General features: G+C 46.0%; 5 protein-coding genes across 5 annotated transcripts; 2 read left to right on the top strand and 3 right to left on the bottom strand.

Annotated features, from left to right (window-relative positions):
• Positions 1 to 86: 86 nt before the first annotated feature.
• On the top strand, positions 87 to 6,776 carry ARB_05045 (SNF2 family helicase, putative; the record flags this gene model as incomplete). The annotated part of the gene is made up of 7 exons (XM_003016707.1): positions 87 to 552; positions 605 to 749; positions 805 to 4,892; positions 4,968 to 5,044; positions 5,090 to 5,653; positions 5,713 to 6,386; positions 6,446 to 6,776. 7 exons carry the CDS (start codon positions 87 to 89, stop codon positions 6,774 to 6,776), a joined length of 6,345 nt encoding a protein of 2,114 aa, XP_003016753.1.
• Positions 6,777 to 7,215: 439 nt separating this feature from the next.
• On the bottom strand, positions 7,216 to 8,194 carry ARB_05044 (uncharacterized protein; the record flags this gene model as incomplete). The annotated part of the gene is made up of 3 exons (XM_003016706.1): positions 7,216 to 7,602; positions 7,672 to 7,962; positions 8,069 to 8,194. 3 exons carry the CDS (start codon positions 8,192 to 8,194, stop codon positions 7,216 to 7,218), a joined length of 804 nt encoding a protein of 267 aa, XP_003016752.1.
• Positions 8,195 to 8,597: 403 nt separating this feature from the next.
• On the bottom strand, positions 8,598 to 11,001 carry ARB_05043 (uncharacterized protein; the record flags this gene model as incomplete). The annotated part of the gene is made up of 2 exons (XM_003016705.1): positions 8,598 to 10,808; positions 10,882 to 11,001. 2 exons carry the CDS (start codon positions 10,999 to 11,001, stop codon positions 8,598 to 8,600), a joined length of 2,331 nt encoding a protein of 776 aa, XP_003016751.1.
• A 1,249-nt stretch (positions 11,002 to 12,250) lies between these two features.
• On the top strand, positions 12,251 to 13,588 carry ARB_05042 (uncharacterized protein; the record flags this gene model as incomplete). Its single annotated transcript, XM_003016704.1, has 1 exon — positions 12,251 to 13,588. The coding sequence occupies one exon, from the start codon at positions 12,251 to 12,253 to the stop codon at positions 13,586 to 13,588; it is 1,338 nt and encodes a 445-aa protein (XP_003016750.1).
• Positions 13,589 to 13,799: 211 nt separating this feature from the next.
• On the bottom strand, positions 13,800 to 17,266 carry ARB_05041 (DUF814 domain protein, putative; the record flags this gene model as incomplete). Its single annotated transcript, XM_003016703.1, has 3 exons — positions 13,800 to 15,408; positions 15,472 to 17,051; positions 17,234 to 17,266. 3 exons carry the CDS (start codon positions 17,264 to 17,266, stop codon positions 13,800 to 13,802), a joined length of 3,222 nt encoding a protein of 1,073 aa, XP_003016749.1.
• Positions 17,267 to 17,688: the final 422 nt, after the last annotated feature.

Here is a 17,688-nt window from a genome sequence, read left to right as displayed (position 1 = left end):
CCAATTTTCTACAACTCGAACTTTGGGGTGTTTACGCGCTGTGTCCCGGATTGACTATATTTCAAGGCCTTACTCTTTCTATTAGCATGGATATAGCAGAGGGAGGCAGTTCTCCGAGAGAGACAGACGCGTCTAACTCGATATCTTCTGTGTCAAATAGCAGTATACCTTCGCCCCGAACCTCTGATACGGATATTGAATCACTTCTTGACGCGTCAATTGATTTTCCTTCGCGAGAGAAATGCCTGGAAAGCCCTCCTAATGTCCGTGAAGATGTCTCGGAAGAGGTAAGGTCTCTACTGGTATCAGTGCCTCCCGAGATACTTAGAGGGAAGTATACCATTTTGCCTGGTGAACGACCAAAGCCCGGGCTTGATAGATCTCTTCCTCCGATATGCAAGATTGAAGATATTTTTGAAGACCTCACTGCCCAGGCTCTGGAGAATGGCTTCGATTCTTTCCTCAAACATATTGGCTCCCGAGAACTACGCGTTGCGACCATGTGCTCTGGCACTGAGTCCCCTCTCTTGGCCCTGGAAATGATACAAAGCAGTATGTTCAGCCCGTTTCCTCATGATTCATTGGCTTATTATCCGAATTATAGGTCTTCGACAGCTTACTGGAAAAACATTCCGCCTCCACCATCTATTTAGTGCAGAGATAGATGCATTTAAACAGTCCTACATACAGAGGAATTTTTCTCCAGAAATTATTTTTAGAGATGTCAATGAACTCGTTGCAGAAGAAGCGTATGTACTTACCCTATTGCAAATACGCTTGAATGGATATTGAAATTCTGAATAGGACTACTGCGTTTGGATCAGTAAAAAAGGTCCCTACAGATCCTGATCTTCTTGTTGTTGGCTTCTCCTGTGTTGATTTTTCTGCTCTCAACTTTTACCGAAAAACACTCGAGGAGATGGGAGAGTCTGGACACACCTTCTATGGAGTCATTCGATATATGCAAAGGTGCCGTCCAGCATTGGTTGTCCTGGAGAATGTTTGCTCTGCCCCCTGGGAGCAAATCAAAACCATCTTGCAAGAAATCGATTACAAAGGCTATCATATGAAAATTGATTCTAAAAACTATTACCTTCCACAGACTCGGGAAAGAGGATATATGATTTGCATTGATCAGAGAAGGCTGGTGACAGAACCGGTGGGGGAGGCGAAGTCAAAGAAGTTATCCGCTTTTGCACAGTTGATGAAGAAATTGGAGAGACCCGCAAGCTCCCCAGTAACCCAATTTCTCTTATCCCACGACGATATCCGCCTCCAAGATGCAGTTAACGATATTTCGGCTAATTCAAACAAGGAGCGTCAAGCAGTTGATTGGACCAGGTACAAAGCGCGTCATCTAGGGTATAGAATGAGAGAAGGGCTCGGAGATAAGCGGCCTTTGACCAAGTGGCAGGAAAATGGCACATGTCAGATGCCAGATTTCTATTGGCATGGATGGAGCAGAACGCAGACGGAGCGAGTTTGGGATACCCTTGATGTCAACTTCCTAAGGACCGTTGCACGGGGATATGACATTAACTCTAAATCCCGCGTCATTGACCTCTCTCAGGGACTTGATAGAGAGTTGGACCAGAGGGCTTCCGGTGTTGCTGGATGCCTAACACCCCGGGGGCAGCATTTCATTACTTCTAGAGGTGGCCCGCTTTTGGGAATTGAAGCTCTCGCCTTGCAAGGAATTCCAATCGACAGACTTTTGATTGGTAACGACGGTCAACGCGATTTGCACGACTTGGCAGGAAATGCAATGACCTCAACTGTAGTGGGAGCTGCTATCATCACTGCATTAACACTTGGGTATCAAGCATTGGCTCTTCCCACCGCTCCTTGTGACATTGACAATTCAATTCTCATTGCTCAGCAACGTTCAATTGCGCCAAACCACACAATGGTGCCACTATTGGCGAACATTGCAGACGATAATGGCATCCTAACAGGGGAATTGTACCAGCTTAGCCTCAGAACCGCACGTCTTTGCTACTGTGACGGCCATACAGGGACAAGGTCTGATATTATTTTGATCTGTGTCGCTTGTGGTCATACAGCATGCTCGAAATGTGGTAAAAATCCCCCTCATTGCTACAGACCGGTAGAAACGGATGAGCTGAAGCTGCGTCTGCCACCAATAGAGTTTGAGACACAGGTCAAAACCCGACTGCCCATGTGCCTCCAAATCAGTGGCTTGAGCGTCGATATGTTCCAGGACCTGCGAGAGTCAGATATGCCACCAGATGTTAATAATGCTTGGGATACGTTCATAAACACAATTGAACATTCTCTCAGTGATGTTCTTAAATTCCAGGGGGTAATGAGACATAGTGGTTGGACAATCACTTATGAAGGCACAAATTCGTTCCTCAAGCTTACTTGCACTTCAATCGGACTACAATGGCTGCTCTATGTTATACCCAGTAAATCAGAACCAAGCAACTCGCCTCTTCGACAAATGCTAAGCCGTCCCATTGCCAAAATGACACCAAGTGGCAGCAGCTTATTTGATGGGACATGGCTAATTGGATCACCGATTAGCTCACAATTTGACCTTCTGGTTGCAGGTGGTGGTGATCTGGTTGATTCTTTGCCAGCCCGATCCGGCTTGCAACACCCAAGCTTTAGAAACTTGAAAACATGGTCTATTCTTCATATTGATGCAAAGACTGAAGAAATGAGAAATTTGGAGATAGACATCCGTGGCGCTTATGAACTCCTGCCTGACTGTGGTGCTGCAAGCGGAAGCTTGCGGAAGCGGCTAAATTCCTCAGGCAGCCCTGTTTATTTATTCTTGGATCCAACAGAAATTGGACCTCATCAGTTGGATTCTTGGGTTTTCTCACTTGAACATGAGCGGCTTGGTTTTGGACAAGCACGCAATACAATAGCCGAAATTCGGCCAAATTGGAGCCCTTTGTATCTCAGCCATGATCAAGTTACTGTTCCATGTTGGTACCGAAAATGGAGGGAATCAGCGAGTGTTGCGTTGAGTGTCTACCAAATATCACCGCCTCCACAATTTTCCATTCCAGGTCCTTCAGAAGTTCTTGCGTCATTCAGCTGCGCCTGTGACGGTTCTTATTCCACTATACTTCAATGCTCAGTTCCAGCTGATTTGTCAGATTTAGAAGTTGTCCCTGGAATGGTGAAGAAGGAGAATTTATTGGAATCTGCGTCCATGCTCAAAAAATTTGGATGGGTATTACAGAGGGCAATTGGTATTACGCAGTTTGAGAACTGGGAAACAGTTCAAATATCCTTTCCTGATTTCAAACTAAACTGTTCAACGTGTGCCCCTGAGAAACCTCGTCTAGCTTGGGCCCTCGATGAAAAGGATCGTGTATATGCATATGAGAACCCAGAAGATGCTGCCTCCTTCGAGAGAAGCATAAAGAGCCGCCCAGCACCGTTCTTGGGATTTACAACTCTTGATGAAAGCTCGATTCTTCACCTTCAGATTTGCCTGAATGTTTTAAGCCTTCTCCACAGGGCAGCCGGTAACCTGGGTGTTAAAGATAATGTAACTTTGCAATGGCGCCTGTGTATAGATACAACAGGATTCATCCCCCGTCGGCTCTTCAAGCTTTTGGAAAAGAATAATAAACTGGATACTCCTCACACGCAGCCTCCAAATTTTAGACGACACTATTTACGGCCGGAACAACTACGTTCACTTCAATGGATGTGCAATCAAGAGAGCGATCATACCCGAATTTTTGTGGAAGAGGAAGTGGTTGAAGCTCTTTTACCAATCATTAACTGGAGGGCGGAAGGCAAAGCATCAACAGAGAAGATGGTCCTCGGAGGAATTCTTGGAGACGAGGTTGGATATGGAAAAACAGCAATATCACTTGGGCTTATTGACGTACAATACGAAAAAGACGGTGCTACTATTCCAGCGTCTGTCAATGGCCGTATTCCGATCAAGGCAACTATGGTTTTGGTTCCTGGCCACCTCTTTGACCAATGGAAGAGAGAAATACATAAATTTTTGGGGAATACCTATAGGATTTTGGAAGTCAAGACGAACTCCTCGCATGGTTCTACTACCATCCGTGATTTCGAGGAAGCCGACATTGTCTTGGTATCTACATCGGTTTTGAAAGGAACTGCATACTATACTATGATGGAGTGTTTTGCTGCTGCTCCTGAGGTACCCAAAGGAGAAGGACGAATATTTGTTGAATGGCTTCATGATGCCATCGGCTCATTATCCGATCAGGTAGATCGACTTCTTACTTCCGGCGCCCTCTCAGTCTTGAAAAATATCGAAGATAGAAAAGAGGAGCTTCGGCAAGGGAACGGCCTATCTAAGTACAAGCCTTCAAAGCGATTGAAAGGGCAAAAATTTCAAGAACATCTTCAGAAGATGCGTCAAGCTGCTGGTATCACTGACCTTCATGAAACAGCAGGGAAGGATACGGCAGGTGGAAATGTCGATTCTATTGATTCAGCTGTTGAACTAGGAAAACGAAAGCGAGACGCCTCCCCAGTTTGTCAAGTTATGGAGATACAACAGGAGTCCAAAAAACCAAAAAAGGCTGCACAAACCCGCAAGGATGGGGGAAATATTTCTGTTGAAATATTCCATCTCTGCCAGTCAAGCACTGACTGGAGGAATGTTCGTTCTCCGCTGCTACATATGTTTGAATTTAACAGAGTCATAATCGATGAATTCACATATTCAAAAGACAGAAATTATGCAGCTGCCCTGGCTATCTCTTCGAGGAAGAAGTGGATTCTGTCCGGAACTCCCCCGCTAAACAATTTTGCTGATGTTAAGTCTTTTTCTCCCTTCCTCGGTATTAACTTAGGTATCGATGAAGATGACGGCCGGAAAGTCGAGAACGAGAGACTGCGGACTATTCAACGAGAGAGAACAGGTGTGATAACTCTATCAAAGGCTTTCAATTATAGATCGCTAATGTGAACAGAGGTGGAACAATTCCAACCTTTAGTTACCCGACGGAGTACTGTCTGGCATGAGAGGAGACATCAGGTCGCTCAGGGATTCTTGGACCAGTTCATGAGAAAAGTGAGTCTCCTTTATTTAAATGTGAGTATATGCTGACTTGAGCAGAACATACCTGATATAGATGATATTCCCTGGACCGAGCATATCATTGGTGTGTCCCTATCAGCAGCTGAGCGTGCAGTCTACCTTGAGCTCTTCATGCAGTTAATGTCACAGAACCTGAGGTTGAGAAAACATGGACGCGGGCTATACGACTCCGAAGAAATAGCTCGTCTAGATGAGATCATTGGAAATAGCAGTAGCCCGGAAGAGGCATTGTGCAAACGCTGCTCATTGTTTGTCTACAACGACCCTACTTCTTCCACCGATGCTGCATTACTGGAGGAAACAGATGAGATGAAACTGGTGGATGACAACCCTCTCATCCATACTAGGCGCAAACAAATAAGCAGTCTTGCAGCAGACATTATGTCCAGAGTAAGAAGGGGTCTTTGGCTCCGTGGCCAACTAGACGAAGGCACAACGCATTTTGATAGGTTGTTGGAAAGTATCGAGCAGGATAGGTTTGGGGATTTACTGGTTACTGCTGGTATCAAAATGCTTTTAAAAAGAGCCAAGGCAATATTTGATCCAAACGATGGCAGCATGTTCTACCTTGCGGCACTTGAAGTAAGAAAGGCCTTCAATTTGAAGCCATCCATAACGTTTCTCGGTGCTAACTTCTCTAGAAAAAGAAGAACCCAGACGACCCGAGACCTGAATTCCCAAAGAACCAAACGGAGCTTATCAGTGATCTTAATTACTGTACAGACAGCTTGCGTCGGCTAGTTTATGAAACAATAGCTCATACTCGGGCCCTACGACTATATCATGCTGTACGATGCTTCCAAGATCCTCCTCCAAGCTCAAAGTTCATTTGCTATAGCTGCAGTTCAGAGAGGGAAGATCCTCGGTCACTCTCTATTTTAGGAGAATGCGGTCATAGTACATGCGAATCATGTATTGAGCGTTGCCAGCTTCATGAAAGATGCTTACTAGAGGGATGCAGCGGAACAGTCCATGAATATCGGATCATCAAGTGGACTGACTTGTGCCACTCCGAGCGGCATACACCAACAGACAAGTTGGCAAAATATGGCAGCTCAAAATTCACAGCAGTTATCGATTTGCTTGAAGATACAGAGAAAGTCCCTGCGGATGATCAAGTTTTGCTCTTCATTCAATTCCCTGAATTGATGGATGCAGCATCAAAGGCACTGCAGTCTGTAAGCATACCGCACACCGTTATTCAACCTGGAGACCGAACTCCAACCAGCAAAATATCCGAATTTCAGAACGGCAAGGAGTCAGTCAAAAGCAAAGTTTTGATATTGAATCTTGGAGACGTTACTGCATCAGGGCTGTAAGTAGACCCCATGCCATTGGGATATCAACACGTATCTAATTAAAGTGGTACTTTAGGAACCTACAAAATGCAAATCACATCATATTTTTTGGCCCCTTGGTTTCCCGATCACAGTATGACTATGACTCCGGGATGGCACAAGCAATCGGACGCTCACGACGATATGGTCAACTCAAACATGTTCATATTTACCATGTTTTAGCCCTGAGAACAGTTGAAGTAAATATTTTTGAGCAGCGCAGGAAGCAGTATCTTGCAAAAAGGGGAGATCATTTTATTACAGTCCAGAAGAGCGAGATCAAAGAAACGGATGAGGTTGACTGGAAAGGATTCCCGTTGGAAGGGTCAAACGCAGAGAGCTATCAGGATGATTTTGACGATAAGTAGAGAATTGCCGATTCTATGTCTTTCTATGTCTTTGTATGTGTTCCATGCTAGAAGCCCATATTTTGATACCTCTTGTCTTGAGTCTACTACAATCGAGCCATTTTATGCGTTTACTTTTACTCTACTTAATCCGTATGACGACCTGTTCTTTGTGAAAGATATATTCTCCAACAGCATGCGGTTATGATAACATCTTGGGAGCACATGAATTTAGATAATCTTGTCAATTAAGTCCCCGTCTATTTAAGGGCCCACTGCAAGTCGAAGGCAAAGTATATGACTGCATAACTGACCGGTACAAGATACTGTACAAAAAGTTGAAAAGAGTAGAAAAGCAGCATGAGAAGCAGAATCGCCTACTTTCATCTAGGAAGATTCAGCCCTCACAAGGCTCATCATGGTGTAATGAAAACACTCCTGGTCCGCACCTCATCCCAATTTACAATTCCCCGTCTTTTCTCAAGGTCTCATTTCCCCAGAGTGGCTCCGTTAAGCTTGTCAATCCAGCGCTGTTTTCACAAGTATGTCTGCCACTCAAGGGTCCTGGTGGTGGAACCTTTACGCTGGACTGTGTTCCATTCTCAGCAGCAACGGCACTGGCTTTGAGGGCATCAAGTAGCTGGATAGTGGATTCGGGTGTGAGATCCTCGTAGTAGTCGTCGTTGATCTGAACCATTGGCGCATTCACGCAAGCTCCGAGACATTCGACTTCGAGAACGGTGAAGATGCCATCTGGGGTTGTTGCACCGTGCGATGATACACCGAGATGTTCCGTTATGGCCTTGACGATCTTGTCACTTCCACAGCCACCGAGCTGGCATGGTGTCTACGCACGCATCAGTGTTAGAAGAGAAGGACGTCATATAATGTCTATACAAGGAAATGGAAGACGTACGGTAGTACATATCTGGACAAAGTACTTTCCGACTGGCTCACGGTTGTACATGGTATAAAATGTAGCAACCTCGTATACTCGCATGGGTGGCATCTCCAGCATGCGTGCAACCTCGTTCATCACGCTGATGCTGGTATATCCGTGCTGCCGCTGTCCAAGATCCAATAGAGGCATGACGGCAGCCTTCTTATACTGGGGAGGATAGCGCTTAAGGATCTCATCGATGACGGTAAGGTTTTCCTGGGAGAACTTGAAAGGAATGGTTGGGTTATTGGTAGGAGTGTTTCGGTGCTAAATCCCCAGAATACAGACATCAGTATCCATTGAACTTCGTCATTGCGCACACTTTCCTAGTCAAGTCGGCTGAAGAAATTCGGATCGCAAATCAGGTACTCACGACGTGGAGAACATCGCTCATGAGAGGCGATGCGGTTGTGAATGTTCGACATTGCCGCGAAGAGAACTGTGGGAGAGACTGGCGGCCGGCCTGCCGGAGGGTGAAGGGGAGTATTTTGGAAGCCATCCCAGCAGACAAAGATCAAGGCAACTCTCAGAAGGCCGCTGGACAGTGCAGACGCAGACAATGGCTCTCCTCGCTGCGGTTTTGTGCTTGAAGATGATGCTTGCGGTCGACGTTGAAGTTGGTGATGGACGATGTCGAAGAAACATGGGCGTCGCTTTTTGTCCCAGCCAATCAGCGTGCGTAGAATTGAAATCCAGCAACATCTCCATTTTTTTTGCTGTTGCGAAGAATCAAGAAAAACGTGAGAAATCCGCCATATTAGGTGACCATGCGGTTTACAGAGGGAACTCAGCAGAAAGGATCGGTTTGATTGAAGATACTAAGTATTTAACTACCTAAAAATACTGGTTGATAAAGAGATTCATTATTCATCGCAGGCCCATGGACAGACGTGATGATTTAACTAGAGGCCGACGACTTCCAGGCCGCTCGGGATCTTCGCCTCATACTCAAGGACGAGTCTGATATCGACCGTCTTCTGCAGAGTGATCACCCACTTAACCTCGCCGTCTTTGCTAATGTGGACGGTGCCTTTACCCCAGTCCTTAGCCCTCTTGGGGTCGATGGAAACATCAGCTCCGATCTTTGCAGAATCTCCCTTGTCAAGCCCCTTTGGCTCAATCAGGCGGACTCGGATCCGCTCATCCTCGCTGACGGGGATTTGATCGAGGACGACCAGGGATACCGGCGAAGACTTGGTGTTGTTGATTCGGCAGACACGTGTGAAAATGGCACAGTCTTCCTTATTGAAGTAGCCCGTTGTTGCGCGTCTGACCTTGGGCTTGGAGTATATCACTTGGATAGCCGGGTCAACTCCAAGGTTGAGGTTGAATGGCACTCCAGGGTTGCAGTTTGGAATGGTAGCCTTGCCCAAGAAAGCATCATCGACAGTTAGACCAGCCTTCCCTCGAAGGAGAGGAGTGGTCGACGTATTCGTCACTCTCGCCTTTAGGAAAGCCGCTGGCTTCAACTTTGGAATGATCACATGCGAAAAAGTCATGGAGGAGAGCTCAATTTCCGCAATTATATGCCGTCTGACGTGAGAGGATGGCTGCAGGGTACGTGATCCGGGCACGTTATATGTGGTGGTCAGTCCATAGTCATGACGAGACGACTGCCTGAATGCCAGAACATTGGATGATCCCTGGATGGTTGATGCATCGTCATCTATCTGATCATCATCGTCGTCAAAATCTTTGTCTTCGTCATTATTAGCTCCATCAGGATGGGATGCTGCCGCATTCCCAAAACCGAAAGCAGAGGTGCGTTGGTCGTTGTTGGCTGAACCACCGAAAAGCTGATAACGCGGTGCACTATGTGCGTGAACTTGTTGCATCATCTGCTGTCCTTGCACCTGGTGTACTGTCAGCGATTGTCGTTCAGTTTCGTTGGCTCCAAAAGGTACCGCGGAACCGAATAGCCCGCGTGCCACGGGTGGAGGTGCCGCGGGCAGCGGTTGTGCGGAAGAGTTCGTGGGCCAGGGAGGAGGATAGCCTACCGGCGCATTGTCATTCATAGACTTTAACTTTCTATGTTGTTTTGCTTCTACGCCTTCTGCGCTGGCTCTCAGCGCTCCGGTCCAGTTGCTCATCTTTTTAGAGGGCATTGTGTCTGTTGCAACTTCTAACTCCATTACTTCATGTTTCCTGAGCGCCACATTCCATGGCAACAGAGTAGGGATATGTTCATCGACTCCTGAGAAGGTCGTCTGAGATGTGGAGAGAATAACGTTAGTATCTTTCCAGGTCTCACAACTCCTGTTGTAGTATTCGGCCCGATAGACCAAGCTGCCAGATGAGGTTGGCGTGCTTAGCATCAGGTCATATCGTGGAGTCCATCGAGCAGCCGAAGTAACGTATGTCAACGATAGAGTTATGTCATCGTTGATATCAGGCTTCTTGACGGAGGAGGCTGAGTGTCTTCTGTCCTCAGGCAGAGTCCCGTCGCCATGCCCTTCAATATGAACAGTAACACGGCCGGTATAGATATTCCAGAAGCTCGAGATATCAGCTCGGGCCTCTCGCTTTTTCTTCTCTTTCAATTCCTTCTCTTTCAACTTGGCCTTCCTCTCCTTACGCGATGGCTTTGCAGCGCGGTCTTTCTCCGCTTCGAATCTTTCCTCCAGCCGCTCTTTCTTCCGTTCTAATTTTTCTTTCTTTTCATTGAACTCGGCAATCTGCACCTCCGCTTTCTCATAGGTCTCACGCAAGTCGGCTCGTTTTTTCTGGTAGACGTCGATATATTCTGCCACTTGGGCGGCCTCAAGATCCTTTGCATGCATGCTTCTGCCATAGGAATCAAGAAATGCTAGGGACTGAGTCGATGATACCTTGTCGTTATCAAGATAGGCAAGTTTGGCAGATATTTCCTTGATCTCAGCTATGACTGAGTCCAGCTCTGATCTGTCGACGCCAAAGGTATCATCTGGGTCTTCTGAGTCAATTTCTTCTTCTGTGCTGTCATCATCAGGATAAAGATCATTGAAATCTTCGTCACGAACAACCACCGAGGTCTGGATATCAGTGATAGTGGCGGGCCCATGGCCTGTAACTCGAAGCGAGTCAAAATCGACTCTATTATCAAAACCAGAAATGATGATCTTGTTAGGGCCAGCCTATTATCCATTATTAGTAACGCATCGGACGACAGCATGAAGAATCAATATTTACAAGAGGGTATTGACTTACTTTAATCGGCACATCAGCTAATTCACGAACAATGGTAGCCCGCTCCGGAGCAAGCGTCACGGTCTTTGTGGGAGTGCCCTGAAGGGACAGCTCGACGGTGTTTACCTCGTATGATGACATGGCTATGAGCCCGTATGAGTTTACTGGGACTTGCAGGAGAGTAAACAGCAACCGTTTCTGTGTTTGATGCGCTTCAATATTTGATGTGTGCCGATACAGCAGCTTGAGCAGGAAGAAATGGGAAGAATAGGGAGAGGGAGATGAGGAAGAAGAAGAGTGTAGGAGCTGAGATGCAGCAGAAGGCGCTCGCTTATATACTTACCCCCAGTGGCTGATGCGGCTCAACACTGCTGCCTTGAGGTTTAGATAGTTACGGACTCCACCAATAATCGGCTTCACATGGGGAACACCCTTCACCGAGTTCATGGAATGATTTTCTAACGTCGCACTTCAACGTATAGAGTATCTCAACTAGATTTATTCGTTTCTCTATTAATTAGCTATTCTTCATTTTTTATTTTTATATTTATTTTTTTCCCCCCCGAATTTATTGTTTATTTTTTATATTTTTTTATACTGTTTAAACTTTCAAAATTGAGTTTACTCACGATGACATAATCACTGACATGACGTAATCAACTTTACCTTCACGTGACAGGGTTCTCAGGCAGCAAAGCCCATCTGGTACATTTTTGAAACAGGGCTAGTGTGTATGAGCTAATAGTTCATCGTATATTTTGATCAATCCTATAGCGCTCAGCTAGCAGTATATCATCTCAATCCTGTAATTCGCTTTCTACCATATCTTTGTTACTCCTGTTTGCTCGTAGGTGTTATGCGAGGATGTCTATGACGTAATTATTACGTAATAGATTTATCAATCACGTGATAGATACCAAACTTTAACTGCCTCGCGAAATCGATAAGAAAAAAAATATCCGAGATGGGCCTGAAGGTCACAACCGCTACGAACTCCTTTTGTTAGATACTCCTCTTTATCTCCTCTCCATATTCGGTTAAATGGTACATGACCTTGACTTTTTGTTATGATATAATTATTAAATACACATTTTCAATATTCGAATTTGCTCAGCACATCACATATTTTGCATAATCTACACAATAAACTGTGACTCAGCCTGCAGATTATTATTGAAAGCTCCTTCAACATATACCCATATTCTTCAAATTATTCAAGGATCCATTTAACTTGACTTTGAAGCATTACAGGGGGTTTCTTGTCGCAGTCACGGCTAAATCCACTGTTTTTCGTGCCCTTTGCTCTTTTTTAGAACGCTGCAAGGGGTCTGCAATCAGGTTACATAGCACCACTGCCAGCCCATTGTCGCTGGATGATAATATAGTAACCATGCCCGAAAAGATAGACCACCAGATTGATGGAAAGGTTACTCGGATATTTCCCGTCCATAGTTTTTCAGAATGCTCGCCGTGTCAAGATATTCTTGAGAAATGGGCCGCACATGTTGACAAAGGCGGGCCTGAAGTAACAGCCCTTCTCAAGGCCGCCGAAGCAATACGGACTAGTGATATCCCTGTAGCCTTTCCGACTGAGACAGTTTATGGGCTAGGCGCAGACGCAACTCGCAGCGGAGCTGTTCAAGGAATATACAAAGCAAAACAGCGGCCCTCAGATAATCCGCTGATCGTCCATGTCAGCTCGAGGGCTCAACTAGAAAGACTTCTCGTGGACCCTAAGCAATCAAATGGGGCTATCAAATGCCATTCTACGTCATCTATTCCAAAAATCTATGAACCCTTAATTGAGAGATTTTGGCCGGGGCCTCTGAGCATTATACTTTCCAACCCATCGCATTTGCCTTTAGCTCCAGAAGTTACTGCAAACCTCCCAACCTTTGCTGCTCGAATGCCTTCATCTCCTCTTGCACGACTTCTTATTGCGCTTGCCGACAGACCAGTGGCTGCACCGTCTGCAAATGCGTCTACAAAGCCTTCTCCAACTACTGCACAACACGTATTTACGGATCTCCAGGGACGGATAGAAATGATTTTAGACGGCGGGCCATGTGGAGTGGGCGTTGAAAGCACGGTAGTTGATGGGCTCAGCTCGCCCCCTGCTATTCTTCGACCTGGTGGAGTTGGAATTGACGAACTACGAACTTGTCCGGGATGGGAGGATGTTCAAATTGGATATAAAGACGGGGCTCTGCAAGGCAAAACTGCTCCACGGGCACCTGGAATGAAATATAAACATTATTCCCCCAAAGCAAGAGTCGTTCTTTTCGAACCTGGCCAAGACACCACCTCTGTTATGAACAGAATAATTGCCGATATTAATAAACAGCCTGAGTGGGCAAATGGATCAGCTGCTATCGGTGTCGTCCGGACAAAGACCTGGAAGAAGGGACTAGGAATCTCTCAAGTATCGTTTTCCAATGGTGAAAGCTGCGAAGCTACGACCTCTGCTATAGGTTCAACCCTCGATCTACCTATTGAATGCGACTTAATTAACCCGTCTTCACACCGTATCAATATGCTTGATATTCATTTAGGGCAAGACACCTCATCAATTGCACGGGGCTTATTTTCTGCCCTACGCAGTCTTGATGAGAGGAACGTACCTATTATTTACGTTGAAGGAATATCAGACACCGAAGGGGATCTTGCAGCCGCTGTGATGAATCGCCTACGAAAGGCAGCAGAAGAAGAAGTTAAGGTGTCCCATTGAATAGAGGAGGGGGGAAATACACGGTTACAAAGGCACAATAGGGAATTATAGGTTAAAAGGCACTTAAAATATTATTTGACCGGTTGGTTTGCATATCATGGGAATAGACGCAAAGAATACACTCCACGGCGTAATGATACTTGTTATTTAACCCTTTCTCAAATCCTATCTATCTAATGCATATGCTACCATACGAAAATGCAAGGCCTGTCTATTTCTTTTTACCACCCTTACCAGGCTTCTTCCCTTTGCCTTTCCCTTTGTTTTCCGTGTTCTTGGGTCCAACACTTGCGCTCGAGCTGGCAGCACCAGCCACAGAAACTATAGTGAACCCGCCAACAGGCAACGTATTCATGACCTCAACATCCCTCCAGGCTTTGATGCAATCTAACTCCATAGAAAGCAGCTCATTCGCATCTTCGACTTTCTCATCAGTTTTCTCGTTCGTCTCCTTAGTTTCGTCAGAGTCGCCCGTACGTGCAGCTGGTTTCTTCCCACCGGATCGTGACTGTAAAACAGTTGCATCGTGAATCCATTTACCAAGGATATCTTTAACTGCTTTTCCCTTCTTGATCTTTCCAGGTTGCAATTTCGCGCGGTACTTGTACTGTCCCAGAGCTGCCCAAGGAGCGCACACGGGGATGGCGGCTTCTATCTCATCGCCGTCCACAGGAGTACCGACCAGAGCCGGGAGTATCGAGAAATCAAGTTTATGCTCTTCTCCAGAAGCATCCTCGACGGAGTTTCGTGTAAAAGCCTCTTGCTGGCGTTTTACAGCCTGCAGAGCGCGTTCATGTTGAGCTCTTCGTCGTTCTTTTTGTGCTTCACGTTCAGCTTCGATGTCAGCCTTTGTTTTTGGTTTGGTGGTGGGAGTCGAAGGCCCAGCAGCGGATCCTAGTAAACGGAGCGCCAGTTTCCTATCTTCTTCATCTTGATCCTTGTATTTGGTAGCCAGCTTCTTTGCCTTTCCTCGCTTACCACGGACTGGTGGCTTGGATTTCTGTGTCCCTGATGAGCTGATAACTGACGGTGTTGATGACCGTGACTCCCGAGTGGCAGAAGGAGTAGCCAATCTAGATTCATCGTCAGACTCTCCAGAATCCTCGGTCTCCTCTGCATTCCCAGATGGACCTTCTACAGGCTGATTTCCTGCATGTGAAGCCTCATCCTTGTCTTCTTCATTAACTTGCGCTGGATTTGAATCTAAGGAGTCCTCAACATGTATAGATTGCAGCTGCTCTCCTAGGGGCGCAACCCTCTCATCGCTCATATCCTTTTTGGCAACCTCGGACTCTACCTGGTGTTCATCCTCTTGCTCTAGAGGAACATCCTCTTCTTGATCCGCTTGGTTAGCTTCAGGCTGGTCCATATCGGTGGTGCTGGAAATCGGTTCCTCATTAGTTACACCATCTTCTGGAGAAGATGGTAGAGATTTTGTGTGGTTCTGAACACTCCGATTTGAAATTTGGAATAACACGGCAAATCCGAGTACTATCTGTCCAGGGGGTATGTGGTTTTTCTCGCCTTTTATCATGAAATGGCCGGCCTTGAGGATGTCGCCTGTAGAAGTCATCTTTGACACTTGTGACGCATGAACCCACCATCCTCCCATGGCTGCCTTGGTATCCCAAGCCTTTGATGAAGCTACAGTGTATGCACTTGCCTGTGAGATTGTGTTCGGGGGAATGGGGTCATCGGGGGTATCAGGTTTATTCTTGACAATCAATGGAACACCTCCGTCCAAGTCGGTATGCACGTATATATCTCCCTTTTTCATGTATCGTTGAAAAAGTATCTCGTCTTGCTGATGGTCTCTCCCTCTATGATGTACATCAGTATAATGGCACAGGATAACTATTAGAAGATCAGGTGCTTCTACTTACCCTATAACGAGATAGCCATCTGAGGAAATGAAAAAGAAAAACTTCTCAAACCACGTTGGGTTTCTGGTCCGACGTAGGACTGGCTTTTCCTGCTTCAGAGCCATCTTAAGGTCTGCCTTAACCTTCCTCTCAGTGCTTTTGATGGCTTTTGTGGAAGCCTTCAGCGTCTTCTCTTCCTTCACAGCTGCAATTTTCTTCTCATCATAGTATTGTCGGGCATTGGCCCAGGGAGAAATTCCCAAGTCGATATCGATACTTAGCCGGGTATCTTTCTTCTCTTTCTTCTCCTTTAGGGGTTTCGCCGAGTGTTTCTTCTGGCTGGGTCTCTCATATTCATCGTCACCATACCCATCATCATCTTCTTCCTCTTCTTCCTCAGACTCTTCTTCCTCTTCTTCCTCGTCATCTTCGGTTCCCTCTTCATTCAATAACACAGTTATTGTATTTTCGTAGAGTTTAAGAGGCAACTTGATAGACTGCGCAACAGGATTGCCCTTCCCCTGTTCCATCTCGATCAGCCTAGCAATCTCGACCCAGTCCATACCCTGTGCCACTAGACCATTGACAGCATTCATTGCTTCCTCTACCCGAGGTAAATTTGTCTCGATAGCACGAGCTTTTCGAACATGAAATTCTTGTTTTTCCTTCAGAGCATTAACCCTCTTCTCATGTTCCCGTTTAGTACTTTCCAGTTTCTTCCTTGCAGCATCTTCTTTCTCTGTCAAGCGAGATTCGAGTTTTCGAGCTTCTATTGAAGAGAAATATCTATCGACAGCACTGTTGAAATTTTCAAAGCGAAGTATGGTTGTGTTTGGGGCTTCTTTCGACTGACTAGGTTCAAAGGGGTGGAAATCTCTAAATTCGGTCACAGGTGCCGTCTGTGTGCCACCCCCGACATCCGAAGCTGCGGATGCAACATTCTTCGCTATAATATAACCGGCCTGTTGAGTATCAGATGATAATGCGGTATTGACTCGATCTGCCTCTTGAAGTACCTCCATGAGTTTCTGTACCAAATTATTATCTGTCGATATTTGCGCTGGTTGAAGTTTTGAATCGAACCCGACTACATTGAAGGCATGGTCAAGAAGCGTAGGTGGGTATTCTGGGAATCCGAAGTATAGACTGCGCTTCAACGGTTTCGAACCGTTATCCTGTTCAAGGGCCGACTTGAGCCTTTCGATGGTCAACGGAGGTATGCCATTATAATTCAGCTTGCTCTCTAATCTGTATGTCATGCCGATTTTCACCTCCTCGATATCGCTTCCGGGGGCAACCTGACGCAGAAGGGCAACGATTCCATACTTTGCGTCTGTCAAAATAAGATTCCCTGCTGCAAAGAACTCGAGGTATAACCGGAACAGGCCATCACTAATCTCAAACTCAATGATGCGGTCTGTTCCTATCTGGCGGACACCGGTGATTCGTCTAGTTTTGAGGAGTTTTCGGAGCCGGCTAACGAAATGAGAGGGCGCGTCTGCGGTCGTGCGTGATGACTCCGTAAGGTGACAGTGGAATCCAGCGTTGATGATAAGCTGCTTTTTTATATCGGGGAGGGCGAGCTTGAAAAGGAACGTGCGCTATACAGTAAATTAGCAATCAGAGCTAAAACGGATTCCTCCAGGGCTTTGGGGTTTGAGCATACTCCGGAGATATCATAGATGTTTGCGATTCTCAGGCCAAGGATATTGGCGGAGAGCTCACGGCTTATGACCTACGAGCAGTTAGCATAGAAGGCGTAGGGGAATATAGTGGTGCGTACCTTTACATCCAAGGAAGAATATCTCTGCTTCATTGTTAATTACGTCTGCTCGTCGTAGTTTGCGCAAAGAAACGCCTTTGGTACCAATGGATGAGCAACCACATTGAACAAAATAAATATTAGTTAAAAGTGACGTAGGCGGGGCTGACAAAGCACACGACCAAGTTGATACCGAATGAAGGATCCTAGCAAGAATTCGCCATATAGATCTAATATCTCTAGATGGATTTTGATGATGATGTGCAGGAGGTTAGAACCTCTCTTGTGGTTCTTGTGGCCAAAATTAAGATAGTGTAGAAGAAGGGAGTGGACCAAAGGAGACAGAATATGAACCAAATATGCCCGAGGGACACATAATTATAGCCGTTGACAAACATACACGCATTTTTGTGCGAGGAAACATGTGGAAAAAGACATCCATTCAGAATCAGCCGTTACGCCGTTATGCCCACCAA

Source organism: Trichophyton benhamiae (genome assembly GCF_000151125.1).
Source record: "Trichophyton benhamiae CBS 112371 chromosome Unknown contig01989.5, whole genome shotgun sequence".
NCBI classification, from domain to species: domain Eukaryota; kingdom Fungi; phylum Ascomycota; class Eurotiomycetes; order Onygenales; family Arthrodermataceae; genus Trichophyton; species Trichophyton benhamiae.
Note: the sequence above shows the minus strand (reverse complement) of the source record. Positions and strands in the feature narration are given on the sequence as shown.